Source organism: Triticum dicoccoides, chromosome 7B (assembly GCF_002162155.2).
Source record: "Triticum dicoccoides isolate Atlit2015 ecotype Zavitan chromosome 7B, WEW_v2.0, whole genome shotgun sequence".
NCBI classification, from domain to species: Eukaryota; Viridiplantae; Streptophyta; class Magnoliopsida; order Poales; family Poaceae; genus Triticum; species Triticum dicoccoides.
The window spans coordinates 717,913,713-717,927,671 of NC_041393.1; the positions used below are offsets into that span (position 1 = coordinate 717,913,713).

General features: G+C 44.4%; 1 protein-coding gene across 1 annotated transcript; it reads right to left on the bottom strand.

The window, feature by feature from the left end:
* Window positions 1-10,645: 10,645 nt before the first annotated feature.
* LOC119337617 (ER membrane protein complex subunit 7 homolog) lies at window positions 10,646-13,642 on the bottom strand. The gene is made up of 7 exons (XM_037609783.1): window positions 13,473-13,642; window positions 13,330-13,373; window positions 12,384-12,486; window positions 12,018-12,081; window positions 11,820-11,936; window positions 11,611-11,719; window positions 10,646-10,980 (listed from the first exon to the last, which is right to left on the bottom strand). Exons 1-7 carry the CDS (start codon window positions 13,550-13,552, stop codon window positions 10,892-10,894), a joined length of 606 nt encoding a protein of 201 aa, XP_037465680.1. The 5' UTR covers window positions 13,553-13,642; the 3' UTR covers window positions 10,646-10,891.
* Between the last annotated feature and the right edge of the window lie 317 nt (window positions 13,643-13,959).

Here is a 13,959-nt window from a genome sequence, read left to right on the forward strand (position 1 = left end):
CCTCTTGCCCGCCCTCAACGCCGCCGCCCGCCGTCGCCCGCCGCCCCCTCTCGCCCACGTACAGAGAGCTAGCGAGATCGTGGAGAGAGAGAGAGAATTTTTTTTTGTTCTTTTTAATTTTAACTAGTTAATTAGTTTAACAAAAACGGTAAAATAACTTAACAAAAAACGTATAACCGTAAAATTTGATAACCGTATAACCGTAAAATAACTTAACAAAAACGGTAAAATAACTTAACAAAAAATGTATAACCGTAAAATAACTTAATTAACAAAAAACGTATAACTTAACAAATAACCGTAAAATTTGATAATTAACAAAAAAAAACGTATATACGGAGAGGGGGCGGCGAGGGGGGCGGCGATGCGCGCGGTGTTTTTTTTAGGGATCGAGAGGGGGCGGCGAGGGTTATACATGTGTGTTGTCCTCGCCTCCCTCTCCGTGACGCCGTCGTCTGCCGCCGCGTCTCGCGCTCTACCGCGACACCCTCTCCCACCCCTTCCTCGCCCCCTCCTTTTGCCACCGCCCTTTCACCACCGCCACCGCCACCGCCCCCCTTCTTCACTTAATTAATTTATTTTTACTACATGTTTTCAGGACTGACATAATGGCGGACGATAGAGCTGACCCGATTATGGACAACTATGATCCGGACGGTGAAGCACATATGTTCGGCATCATAAACGGCGATATTCTATATGTGCCGACTGGACAAGAAGAAGATGATATCTCTTCTTATCTGAACCTTGACGGTGAAGATGAAGGGCGCCGTCAGCAAGATGATGCCGAACAAACGTCGATAAACGACGATCTTCAAATGGAAGTAGCAACCACCTCCGGCGCCGAGGTATATATATACATTGAGCCTCTGGTGATACAAACTAACTGATTTGAATAAATATGTGTGGACTAACGCGCGCGACTCTCTTTCTTATTTTAGCCCTCGGCCGGATCGTCGAAACAATCGAGTACGTTGTCAAAGCGTGGCGCAACCAAGATGATGAAACAAGGAGAAACATGCACCATCGAGGTTGTCGACAGTGCAACCGGCAGGCCGCTGGAGCCCCGCAAGAAGGCCACCAAGTTTGTCAACCAATGCGGAGCCATTGTTAGAGACAACGTCTCGATCACCGTCCAGGAGTGGAATAAGCCAAAGAAGGCACGAATTGCTGGTTTCACTTTTGTCGATAAGAGAACAAAAAAAGATTGCTTCAAGAAGCTTATGGAACATTTCGTTCTACCTCCGGAATACAACAAATTCGATGAGGAGGGTAACAAGATTGAGGAAAACAAGGAGAGGAGGAGGCTAGTCAAACAGTTCGCTCTTCATAAGATGGCCGACGCATTCCGGAAATTCAAGCAAAATCTAGCCCATGACTTTGTCAAGCAGAACAAGACTCCGGATTTCAAAGGATAATATGAGAAACTGAAACATGATTGGCCAGAATTTGTGAAGCAAAAGAAATCGGAGCAGTTCATTCAAATATCGAAAAAAAATAAGGAAAATGCGGCTAAGAAGGAGTACAATCATATTATGGGGCCAGGAGGGTATCGCCTTTGGGAGCCTAGGTGGGAGAAGATGGAGAACGAGCTGAGGGCGCGAGGAATCCGTCCAGGTACGGAGGGATGGGACCCAAGGGCCAAAAGCTGGTGGTACGGGCATGGGGGAACGCTGAACCCGGAGACAGGGGAGTGTGTTTACCGGGGCAAAATAATTAAACCCACCCAAGCCCTTATTGACGCAATGAGGGATGCTCAAGAGGGGAAGATCAAGTTCAACAGAGAGAACGACGCGCTGACAAAAGCCCTCGGGAATCCTGAACACGGAGGACGTGTACGAGGCATGGGGCACATTCCATGGAAAATAGGGTTCCCCCAGAACGATGACCCATACGGTTACAGAAGCCGGAAGAGAAAGATGGATCGGGAAGCAGATGTTGTGGCGCGGTTGGCATCGGAAATGGATGTGATGAAGAAAACCGTGAGTGTACTAGTAGCCAAAAGAGATGCAGCTCGGGCGCAGCATGAAGATCATCCAGCGGATCTCAGAAGCCAGCAGCGGAGAAGCAGTGTGGCTTCCACGGAGGCCCCACCTGCTGGTGCAGATGCACCGACGATCGAAATTACTGCATCGGAGCCTCTGGTGGTCGAAATTACTGCACCGGAGCCTCTGGTGGTCGAAATTACTGCACCGGAGCCTCCTCGCTACCCCGTGGACGATATAAAGGAGATGAAAGAATGTCATCTGTATTATCCTATCGGGAACATGTCCATGAAGGTAGCCATCGGCAGTGCTTTACCATGTTTACCTGAAGCACTCCACCACAACAACCCCATTCAAGATGGCTATGCTCGTGTCACGGTGGAGGACATAGTCCAAGGGTTTGAGGACCTGGAGATTGACATTGCTACACCTGAAGGGGAGAAAAGACTTGGAGATGTCAAGCGCCATTTCATTCTATGGCAAAAGAAGTTTATCAAGTTTCCAGGCGAGGCGCCAAGGACAACAAGTCCACCCCCCTACGGTGGTGGCGGTTCACCTACACCTCCGTCACGTCAGCCGACGCCCCCCAGTCCACAACGTCCGGCGGGTGATCAGACGCCGCCCCCCAGTCCTCGTCCGGCGGGTGATCAGACGCCGCCCCCCAATCCACCTCCGGCAAAGAAGCAGAAGCAGTCCTGGATTATTAACCCGGACCCTTATGTACCTAAGACCACAAAGGTACCGGAGCCATCACTGAAGCCTCTCCCCACAAGGCCTTGGGAACGTAGTGCCGAGGAAACTGCCGCGGCCGCGGCTGCTAATCATGAGAAATGGAAGGCGGACTGCAAGAAGAAAAGAGAGCCCGAGCCCAAGCCAGTATTTTCTGATGAGCAAAAGAAGTGGGCTAAGTCATTTTTGAGCACACCGTCCCAAGCCGCGAAGAATCTGCCTGACGACTATGCACGTGAACTTCGTAGGCAGGCACTCATGTTGAAGGAGAAGAAAGAGCGGGCGGAGAACCAGGAGAACAAAGCCTTGGAGGAGGCCGAGAAAACGGAATTAGAAAGTAAAAAAAGCGGGAAACGAGTTGCCCAGCTCGGGGAACAAAGTAAACAATCGATTGCCCCGCTTATAGTGAAAGCCGCCGGTCCGGATGACCCCGATATCAGCTGCGGCAGCACATGGATTGACTGTAACGAGTGCCAGAGAACAAGCGGCCAACTTAGGTATTACTCTTCGTGAACTGTTAGGCCTTGATGAGGCGCCAGTGAAGGAGGTAGTAATTACATATGTGAAGAATGGGCCTCTCTCGAGCCTGCGCAGGAAGAGGATCTACCTCCACAAATGAAAGGTCTGCTGAAATGGTACAAGGGTTACATAAAAAATAAAAACGCCAAAGAATATATTTATGCGGAAGTTAGATATGAGCATCACTTCAAACATTACTATGTACAAATTCATCTGAGTGAATTGTTCCAGCTTTTCAATCTGCGCGAGCTCGACAAATCTATCATCAGTTGCTACGTTCTGTAAGTGATTTATTTCTACCCCATCTCGTTCATATTGCCTGCACTATATATATGTCCTAACTATATTGTTGTGTCCGCTATTATACATGCAGAATGAAGATTAAGGAATGCAGAGTAAGGAACATCCATGATGTTGGGTTCATTGACCCACACATCGTTAATGGATATGTGTTGGAGCATCACCCCGCCGACATGGAGGCAGACCTGTGGCAGTTTCTTACAAAGCAGGAACTCAAAAGTGATATTCTATTTCCTTACCATTTTGGGTGAGTGTTTCTGTCTTGAGCACATTCTCTTTTGTTTACTCCACGCATGGTATGTGGCCGGCTAATCGATGAGTTATGCATGACGTACTGTGCATGTATCGTGTCCGCAGGTTCCACTGGATTCTGCTAGTAATTAAAGTTGACACCTCAGAATGTCTCGTCCACGACTCTCTGAATAAGGATCCAAAGCTTTGGGGCGGCATGAGAAGAATGCTGCAGAAGTAATTATTTTCATTCATTTGCGCTCTATATCGATCGACCTATTTCGTTCATTTCCTAATATCAAGTAACTAATAACTCTCTTGTTCATTTAATTTTCTTTGCCTCGTAGGGTTTGGAGACGGTTCGTAGATACAAAGGTCGGTGAATTCAAAAAAGAGCTAGAATTCAAAAGGTCAAAGGCTAAGAATGGTGAGGATATTCAGCCAGCGGGGACCAATCTATGTGCATACTATGTCTGTGAGATGATCCGGAGATACACCTCTGAGCGGCGGGTTCCGAGTGATACCAATGCTCAGAGGAATAACCTCCGGATGATGCTTAGTCCAGAAGCTCGCTTCCGACCACTTCAAGAGGAACTAGCTGGATGGTTCAGGAGGGAAGTCCTCCATCCTAAAGGAGAACACCATTACGAGGACGTAGAACTTTAAATGCATTAAATTATGTATGGAAACTTGTTCAAAATTGTATATGGTCATCCGATGATATTGAATATATATTGTATATTCCTCTTGAATTCTTTTTGGTTCTAATTTCAAATTTGTTTGAAATTGTACATTCATATGCATGTATGTAGTACCGTAGAATATGTGAAACTCCTTCAAAATTAAAATAAAGCACAAAAGAAATAAAACAATACAAATTAAACAGAAAACAGGTTTAGGGGGGGGGGCTAAAACCCTAAACCTGCGGCGGCCTTTAGTCGCGGTTGGCCAGAAGAACCGCGACTAAAGGTCCTCCGCCCCGACGGCCGCCTGGCGCCCACGTGGACGGGCCTTTAGTCGCGGTTCTTAAGCAACCGCGACTAAAGGGGGGGGGCCTTTAGTCGCGCCCGTTCGGTCGCGGTTGCGCAACCGCGACTAATGGCAGTTGCGAACCGCGACCAAAGGCCCTTTTTCCACCAGTGTGCCTCTCCCACTATGATACCATGACGTTCCATGGATTGTTATTAATCTCAAAGAAGATAATTCTCCCATTGAAATCTCGGACTAATGCGGTAAGAATAGCTAACATACAATGAGTGATACCCATCAGCATGCGTTCCAATTGTATCCAGCTATACAGCTTCTAATGCATGTTTAAGTGATCAAAGAAATTATTTTGTAACATATATAGTACACATAAAAGGCAAATAATTAATATGGCAACTAGGCAATTGAATGGCAATTGAATAATATGTAGCTCGTGCTTGAAAGCCAAGCAACTCCTATGATACTTAGTCAACAGAGATGGCCGTACGCCATCCACCCATGATCAAAAGTACCGATTTGACAGTGAGCTGGATATTGTGACAACAAGTCAAATGGCTGGATATTAGGTATGAGCCTATATCTTTTGCCCCATATTACATAATTATTTTCTCTCGGATAAAAAGCAAGTACAAGTATAAACCAGAATTAAATAAGAATCTATGGCATTCAAGAAACAAGATAATATACGTATACTAACAAAAGTTCTTCAGCGAAAGCTCAACTATACAACTATACAATGCATTTTGTTATATGAACTGAAGGGCGCATCGGTATCTCCGAACCATCATCAACCTCTAATCAGATGACTCATCGCTGACTCATCTTAACGGAGAATCGGCAAGAAGATATCTCAAATCATTTGGATATTCCCATGGGTAAGAATAACAAATTCGAAAAACATAGTTTGACCCATACCGACTTTTTGCAGGGAGAGAGAAAACATGAAGAATATACTTGACAAAAGGGGGGATGAAAATAACCATAACAAAATTATGTTTAGTTAGGAATATTAACATTTCTAACAAATATTAGAGTTAGCCCTTGATTTGCAGTCTTAAGGAGTAGTATTTAAGAAACAAGACATTACACACAATAACTAACTCTGTTCAGCAAAAGGGTTAAGAAGGCATCAGAATCAAATGATGTGTTATGGAATGACGAGGCAGGCATCCGAATCATACTTCGACCCGTTGGATGAACACAAGCAAAAAGCATGGAAATATTCCACATACTTTTTGGCTAAAGAAAAGGCAGGAGAAAGGTATATGCACGAAAGCCGGACGAGGTGAGCCGCCACATGACACTCCCCTCTTCCATAATTCTCTGTTTGCTAGATCACAGTTTTGCGAAACTAATTTAATTAGTCACGGTGTTAAGATAAGGAGTGCGTGTGGTACATGGTCACATGCTATATTAATCACTCTTGTAAGCTTATTGAATGAGAGTTGCTGGTTGCTAGTGGCTGGGTGTGCACATCACCTTGCTCTTATCTTTCAACCCCTAAAAATAACAAATTAACAAATGGAAACACTCCAAGGCTCTTTCAACGAAAACAATTTAATCACTTACTTAAAATTCTCTAAGAAAACTAGGCACAAGAAATGGAAAAACAAAATGCTTGCTACAAACTCAAAAGAAAGCGACGCGATAACTGTACCGAGATACTGAAAAAGCTGAGCCGTTGAAAATGATTTAACATGAACGGTTGTGTATGTTTTTTTCTAGCGTAGCATGGGTATTAGTTAGTATTTTTAGTAATATTATGGTTGGGCTTAGCCGCTTAGGTGGTCTCTGTTTAATTATGATTGCGCGTAGGTTCTCTGTTTTAGTACCATTCTTTTCCCTCTATTTTTCTACGAGTTTTTTTTTTGAACTTTACATCGCTGTTCCAGCTAGACATGCATGGTCCTTGGTAGCCTAACAGCCTGCATTATGGCTTCACCTGCATGGTCTCTGCATGTGATTTGTTTCTGTTATGTCTATATTGTTTGCACCTGGCAGTAGGTCACAAATCAATGTCGGTGCCACCTTGTGCAGTACCTAAAATCTGTCCGTATTTGCAGCATTTTGAAATGCACATGCATGCATATTTTTAAGCCAACTAGAACTGGATCTAGCATGATACTATTTCAGCATTTCTTATGGCAATGTCCATGTCTTTGTTTCAATCAAGAAAAGAAAAACGGTGTTCATGTCAACAATAAATTAGTTGTATAATATCCAATCAAATGGAGTATATCTCCCTCTGTCCGGAAATACTTGTTCCATGTCAACAATAAATTATTTGTATAATATCCAATCAAATGGAGTATATCTCCCTCCGTCCGGAAATACTTGTGAGAGAAATTGATGTATCTAGACATATTTTAGTTCTAAATATATCAGTTATTATCCATTTTTGCGACAAGTATTTCCAGACGGAGGGAGTAGTTAATTACATTGTGTATGGACAAGTGCATGTGGCCTGTGCTTAGGAAAGAGTAAGACAGCACAGTGGACAACGATTTAATAGGTATCCGGTCACACAGCGCAGTGGTGGTGATCACTGTCTGTCAAATGAGTTAATTAGTTGAGAGTGGCTGCCACTGGTGGGTCTAGAGGAGACATCAGCTGCATCACTGGAATAGAAACACTTGTCCTAACATTAGGTGGGGATCTAGGTCCAGATATGTGCCCAACCTGTTTAGATCATAACTGAAGTCAGGAACATATGCCTGATGCCCAGTGACCTTGTCAAAGCAAAATGATGGTTATCAAGCATATCTGATGGCTATAAAGAGTATAGTCCGTGAGTGCAAATGCTAGGGTACGTTTGCCTCAAAATATTTGTGCTCCTATTGATAATTAAGCAAATTCAGTGAGAGTAATATGTAACTTTGGAACAATTATTGGGGACTTGAACTTCTTTTATTAAAAAAGCCATTGATATATTACCTTCGCCCAGTCAAACTACACCTTATATTTTCTCCCGCAAAGGAAAAAAAACTACACCTTATATTTTGAAACAGAGGTGGTGAGTAATAGCGGTGCAAGAAGGGAGAATGGTAAGGTTTGCACAATAAAATAGACACAGGAAGAAATGGGATCAAGAAGATTGATCCCATTTACATGTGGGCAGATGCTACTCAACATGTGAATGTCCAACTCACATTACACAGAGTAATTAATCCTAGGCCATGCTAATTCATCTATGAATTCATATGGTGCACACTTGTCCAAATCAAGGTGGTTTCTCACAAACCCCACCATGGATGGTATGGTATGGTAGACAGGTCCACAAGATATTTCCCCCCTTAATTTCATCAAATGTTAATCTTTTTCTTGTCTTGACTTAATGGTAGGTGAGACCCTTGATGGTGATGGTGATGCTCTGTCTACTTTCTAGATTCATGGGAGCAACACACTTCCATCACGGTACTGAAGACACTTTAGTCTCTGCAAGGAACAATAAACAAAGATACAGAGGGTATGTATATACAGCTCCAAATGGCAGAAGTTGGCTAGATTTGAACACTGGAGGAAAGAGGCCTAACTGCAATAGTTTAGGTTAAATAAGATCTGCATCTCCATGACCCAACAGTTACCAGGCAGCTTCCATATGCAGCTCAAAAAATAACCAAATTCCAGCTATCATTGATGTGCATTGTCAGTAGTGCAGCAAGTGGCCTGATGCTGGTGCAGCCAAAATACAGATATTGCCCCAATTACCCCATCTCCTTATCATAGACTTCACTGCCGCAAGTGGGCTTCTCTTTTGATATATTCCTCTTTATCTCCCCAAGAACATATTCCAACAGAAAGAAAGAAGAAAGGATAGTTTGGGATGCGAAAAAGAAGGACGGAAAATTCCAAATATTGGGACGTGTTGTATCGAAGAAGACATATCCCGCAGCTCGCAGCGGCTAGCATGGACCACCGAAAAAGACCACGGTCCCGGGCATCATGGCTCGCCTTAACTCCGAGATCCGACAAAAAACGGCGAAAACAAACCGGTTTCCGCGCTCGAGGAACATGCAAAATTCGACAACCCGCACACACACACACACACACAAAATATCCCAATGCCAGGAGGCCAATGATCCAGAACCCCAAACAATGGAGTTTACAGCAACATACATATATCATGCATTATCCAGCAGAAATAAAGTGTGTGATTCTGAGGGTGGAACATATCACCTCAGGCTTTCGGGCTCACCCTCCCAAGGTGTGATCTGGTTCAGGCATTTCCTGCCCCCCATTGACAGGCCTTATCCTTCCCCGGGCCAATGGAGGACACAGATCCCCATCCCCTCTATTAGGTGGTGAGTGTGACCAGCTGTGTGCAGTTATAGTGAGAGGGATGCAAAGCTTGTTCTCTAGCAGAACATGTCCTGTGGCTCTACCTGGTCACCACATGGTGCCCAACTGTCAACCCAAGGAGGGTTTCCAGCAAATAATTCGGTTTCTAGCTTACTTCCAGCTTGCCGTTTAGAGGAGACTTTAGTCCTAGGCGTATATTTTCCGGGGTTATTATGCTATGGGTTTCGGTCAGGGATGGCGGCAAAATATATGATAAATTTCCCGTAACACGGTTGAAATTGATTTTCGCCGCAGGTTCAGAGCACGTGTTGTCAGGATTGATATATTCAGGTCCATTTCGTAAGAGTAATATACTACTGTTCATGTCAAATTCAGCCTACTCGTATATGACTAGACTACACCAGATGGACACCAAGTCATGGTGATCTACTTAAAAAAAAGGGGGAGAATACCAAGAAGAGTAATCACATTCAGAAGTCCCTCTTATGATTAGATAATTTACCGAATTCACGGTTCAAATTAATTTTTACTACAGGCTTTAAGGCACGTGTCACGAGACCGATCCAGGTCCATTTCATGATAATTCTATACTTACTTTTCATGTCAAGTTCTACTTACTCCTACATGACTAGACTACAAAAGCATAGGTATGTTACATGTAGTCTCTAGATGATGGACACCAGGTCAAGGGTGATCTACCTAAACAAAAGCGAAATGAGGAGGCATCAAGAAGGGTGATCACATTCACACACTGTGTGTACAATAGATAAATTATAGTAAGCACTAGGAGAGGCGTGGACGTCTAGATCTTACACCACCTCTTCATATCTAACTCCCTTAGCTCCCAAGTATAAGGTCATTTTCAGCATCCAGAAAAGGGGTGCACATATCCAATGAAGCAGGTGGCAGACCAACCTTTATTCTTCTCTCTCTCTGGGAGAGATGCACACATGTCCTAAAATTACAGTCATCAGAAGTCTCTCTTATGATTAGACAAAAGGTTTTACAGAACTACTACTAGGAATCAGTTTCTAGTCACTTTCGCACTTTGCAAATTTGCAAAATAGGTTCCATATCCTACCAATTTCTCGTCACTTGTGCGCCTTTGTAACAGGTTCCATATCATGCTATCAAACTGCTAGCTAGGGTGCACTAAGAACAAACCAAGGTGAGGCGCAATCATGTCCTGCGAGCGGGACACTGTCATCTTCCCGAACTAAAATTAATAGCTTCTGGAATGCATCATCATAACAGATTGAAGTTTTCAAAAAGGAAAAGAAAATGGCAGATCCATAACATATTGACAAGGCTGGATATGGACTCTACTTTGTCTGACCGACCACACAGCTAGTATCATCCATAAATGAAGAGGGCAAATTCGTACCTACGAAATGTTATCAGGAACCGACTAAGTACATAGCCCTGGAGAAGAGTTCAACCATGAGCCTGCCATAGTATCAGTTCAGATACGTACCGAAAAGGGTATCTGATTTTTCTTTTCATATTCTGGCGGTGTTTGTGATCAACCAAAGGTCAGCATCAGGATGTCTCTACCGATAGTCAACGACTCAGCAAGGCATCCAATATTCAAATGGTTAACAAGTTGACACACTGTACTTGACGTGAGCTATATAAATCAAATAATTCATGACTAGTTCAGCCAGGTGTTTCACAAGGTTTTCCATTACAAACCTATTACATCTTAGAATACAGTAGAATACATTAAAAGTGGGCAAAAGAGTTTCCACCTTGTCCCAGCCTCCCATGGAAGTGTGAAGCAGTCTGGCACGGATGTTTGTCGCATCATAAACTTAAGCCACATACTGTCCCACGTTCTACATCTAGCTGTTTGCTCTAGCTAGCAAGCCAGAAAAGGATGGAACAGGTGAGTTCCTCATTTGCTCTTGAGCTTGCTTTATCTCCTCAGGATCTTCAAGAATAAAACAGACAGGAAGTGAGGAAGGTATATGAGCGAAATCGACAGAAAATCATTGCCAGGAAGTATCGTTGAAGAATATACATTACAGATCATTAATAAACTAGATAACATCTCTTAGTTTCTGTCAGTATGTATTTTGCATAAAGTAAAACTGATTAGAGAAACAAACAGCTATGATTGTAAGAGTCACTGCTACAAAACCATATATAGTATTAAAACGAAACAAACAGCCTGACACAAAAAAGTATTTAGCAGCAAGCAATGTAGTGTAGATAGAGCAGCTGAAAAGGCAAGTACTGTGCAGTGCATATATATTATAACAACATAGATTCAGGCACACTACATACAAATCAGCACAGGTTACTTCTTTCTATTTTGAAAACATTATTACCAAACATGTCATTTAATGTTGCTATTAACTCTGAATGGGCTCAAACCATAACAAATGGAACATGCACAACAAAGTTGAATTTTATATCTTGGCTTGTACGTTTATAACAGTTATATGTGGTAAGCATGGGCCTTGATCTGCTAAGCTTCTACTTGCTTAATATACAAACATGAAGCTTCTAGTTTTTTCTTGGATGTAAAAGGTTTGAAATGTGTTTATATGCCACTTACCTATGTTCTCCATCATCTTGGGCATAACGACGACCATTAGGACCATAAAACCGACCATCATACCCATGGGGCTCTTCAAAAGGGACAAAATGTTGAAAGGCTCCCTCGGCTGGGGAAAATAGATACAGACACATAGGTTGGTTAAGAAAGGATTTGATAACAGCAAGCAGCGAGGAAATAGGCTAACAAAAAACTATAGCATTAGACACCTCATAGTATTGCTCTTCTTTCAGAGGTTCCAAAACAAGCTCATTTAGAACTCTTCTGTTTTCAGTCAATGCTGCTTGAATGTGCCCAGGATTCCTGGCACTAACGTCCACTCGAACCTATCACACAACAGAATAGAGAATCAACTGTTTAGGCCCATTCTGCTCATATTACAATGAAATTTTCTAATGAATACTCACTGGTGAAAAGAAGTAGCCAAGTGAGGAGACTTCGATCAAATGTGTCCCAGCAGGCACGTTGTGGCTTAAGGATATTAGGTCAAGGGGTAACAATAAGCACAGGATGATCTGCTAACGTTGCACATGAGCTGCCAACAGTGAAACATTTTTACAAACCCAATAAACTATAATTGCACTCTCCGCAGGATTCTCTTATTTCTTTTTTTCAGAAAGAAAAGTATCCTCAGAAAAATGGACAATATTAAAACAATGATGCATGAAAGAACAGACTAAATTGATCAAAATTCAAATAAAAGCAATTCCCCCCTCATAAGAGAAGTCAAAATAATTTGGAAGGGCATGGTATAACATGTTTTTGTAGGATACAAGGCAAAGTAGCCGTCTGGCCTGGCGAATGTAACTTTCTGACCACCATTAAGTATCACTTTCGTGTTTGATGTCTTGGCTGGAAGACCAAAGCCCCTTGCAGCTATAAGCACAACAGATCAAAACAACATCAGGTGGACCTCACGGGAGAACATTAGTAGGTATCAGCTCCACAAACATTGAGAACTTATAATCTCTAAGTGCACTTCAAGAAGCAGGATGCATGACAAAGATCTGAAGTCCTAATCAATTATCCAAATGCAAGGAAACCAACATAGTAACCCGCCTTAGCAATTTACAATGAGCTGAAATAACACGGCACCAAAATCCGAGGGTTATACACATGCTAAAAATGCTCTTACTAAGCCAATACTTCCAAAGAAACGTCATGCAGCATCCATTCCTTTGTGCGTTTTCAAACACTCCAAATCCTGGCCAAGAAACATTGGCTTTGAACGCTTGTGCCAACACGTTTATCAGCAAACATATACTCTAGCAGAGAGGCACTCTGATTTGCCTGCGTGGATCTGGACAATTCGTCAATTCCCCTCTCTCTACAAGAAGCCGCCGAATAAACATGTTCCTACATCTGTCAATCGGTTTTGATCCTCAGAACAAAAGGATGCAGCATATAAACAAACAGCAGCCACAGCACAGCTCCAACGCGGCTCGAATTTCAAAGATGAAGCTGGATGAAATCAGCTACTGTGATGTGCCTGTAAGCATGCTGCCTAAGCAACGGCGACGCATAGTGGTACAGCGGGGAGATCAGTGGCATCGACACGCTTGGCCCTACTTGGATCACGCGCCCATGTACAGGCCCCAGAGACAGATTCCACCAAATTGGCCAGGTTCGAGCAGAGCACGAAGGCTGGATCCCGCCTACGCACGCACGCAGAAGTTACCAGATGCATCTAGTTCAAACCATGGGGGCGAGGGCACTGACCGTCGATCTTGATGCGGCCGGCGATGGTGTACCCCTCGACGGATCTGCAACCACAGGGCGAGGCGAGAGAGGGGGTCAGCTACAGCCTCCCGCCGATCGATCGGATCGGAGAGGGAAAACGGGCGGGGACGAGGGGAGCCTACCCGGGCTGGTCCGCGGCCGCGGGGCCGAGGCACGCGGCGAGGACGGCGGCGAGGACGAGGAGGGCGCGGAGGGGGCTCATCGTCGCCGCGGCGGAGGTCGTCGCCGTCGTCGTCGTCGCGCGAGCACGAGAGCTTCTCTTCTCCCCTCTCCTCCGTCTGCTGTGCCGTCCTCCGGATGCTCTCGCCCGTGGGCTTCTGAGGAAGGAGCCGCCCACCTCGCTCGGGCCTGGACTCATCGGGCTTCATTCGAGCCGGCCCGCTCTCTCCCGAGCTCCCGGCCCACCAAAGAATGTACCGCGCGGGCCGGGCCATCAGGTGGGGCCCACCACCAACCACCCCAGCTCACGCACCGCACGGGTGATGAGTGTGACTGTACCGACGGGAACGAGCCGGCTTGCCAGTGTGACAGTCGTCTTCTTCCCGCCCGCTTTTTTGCTTTCCAACGGCTTTGCTTGCCGTGGCACGCACCATGCCCCCCATCTCCACC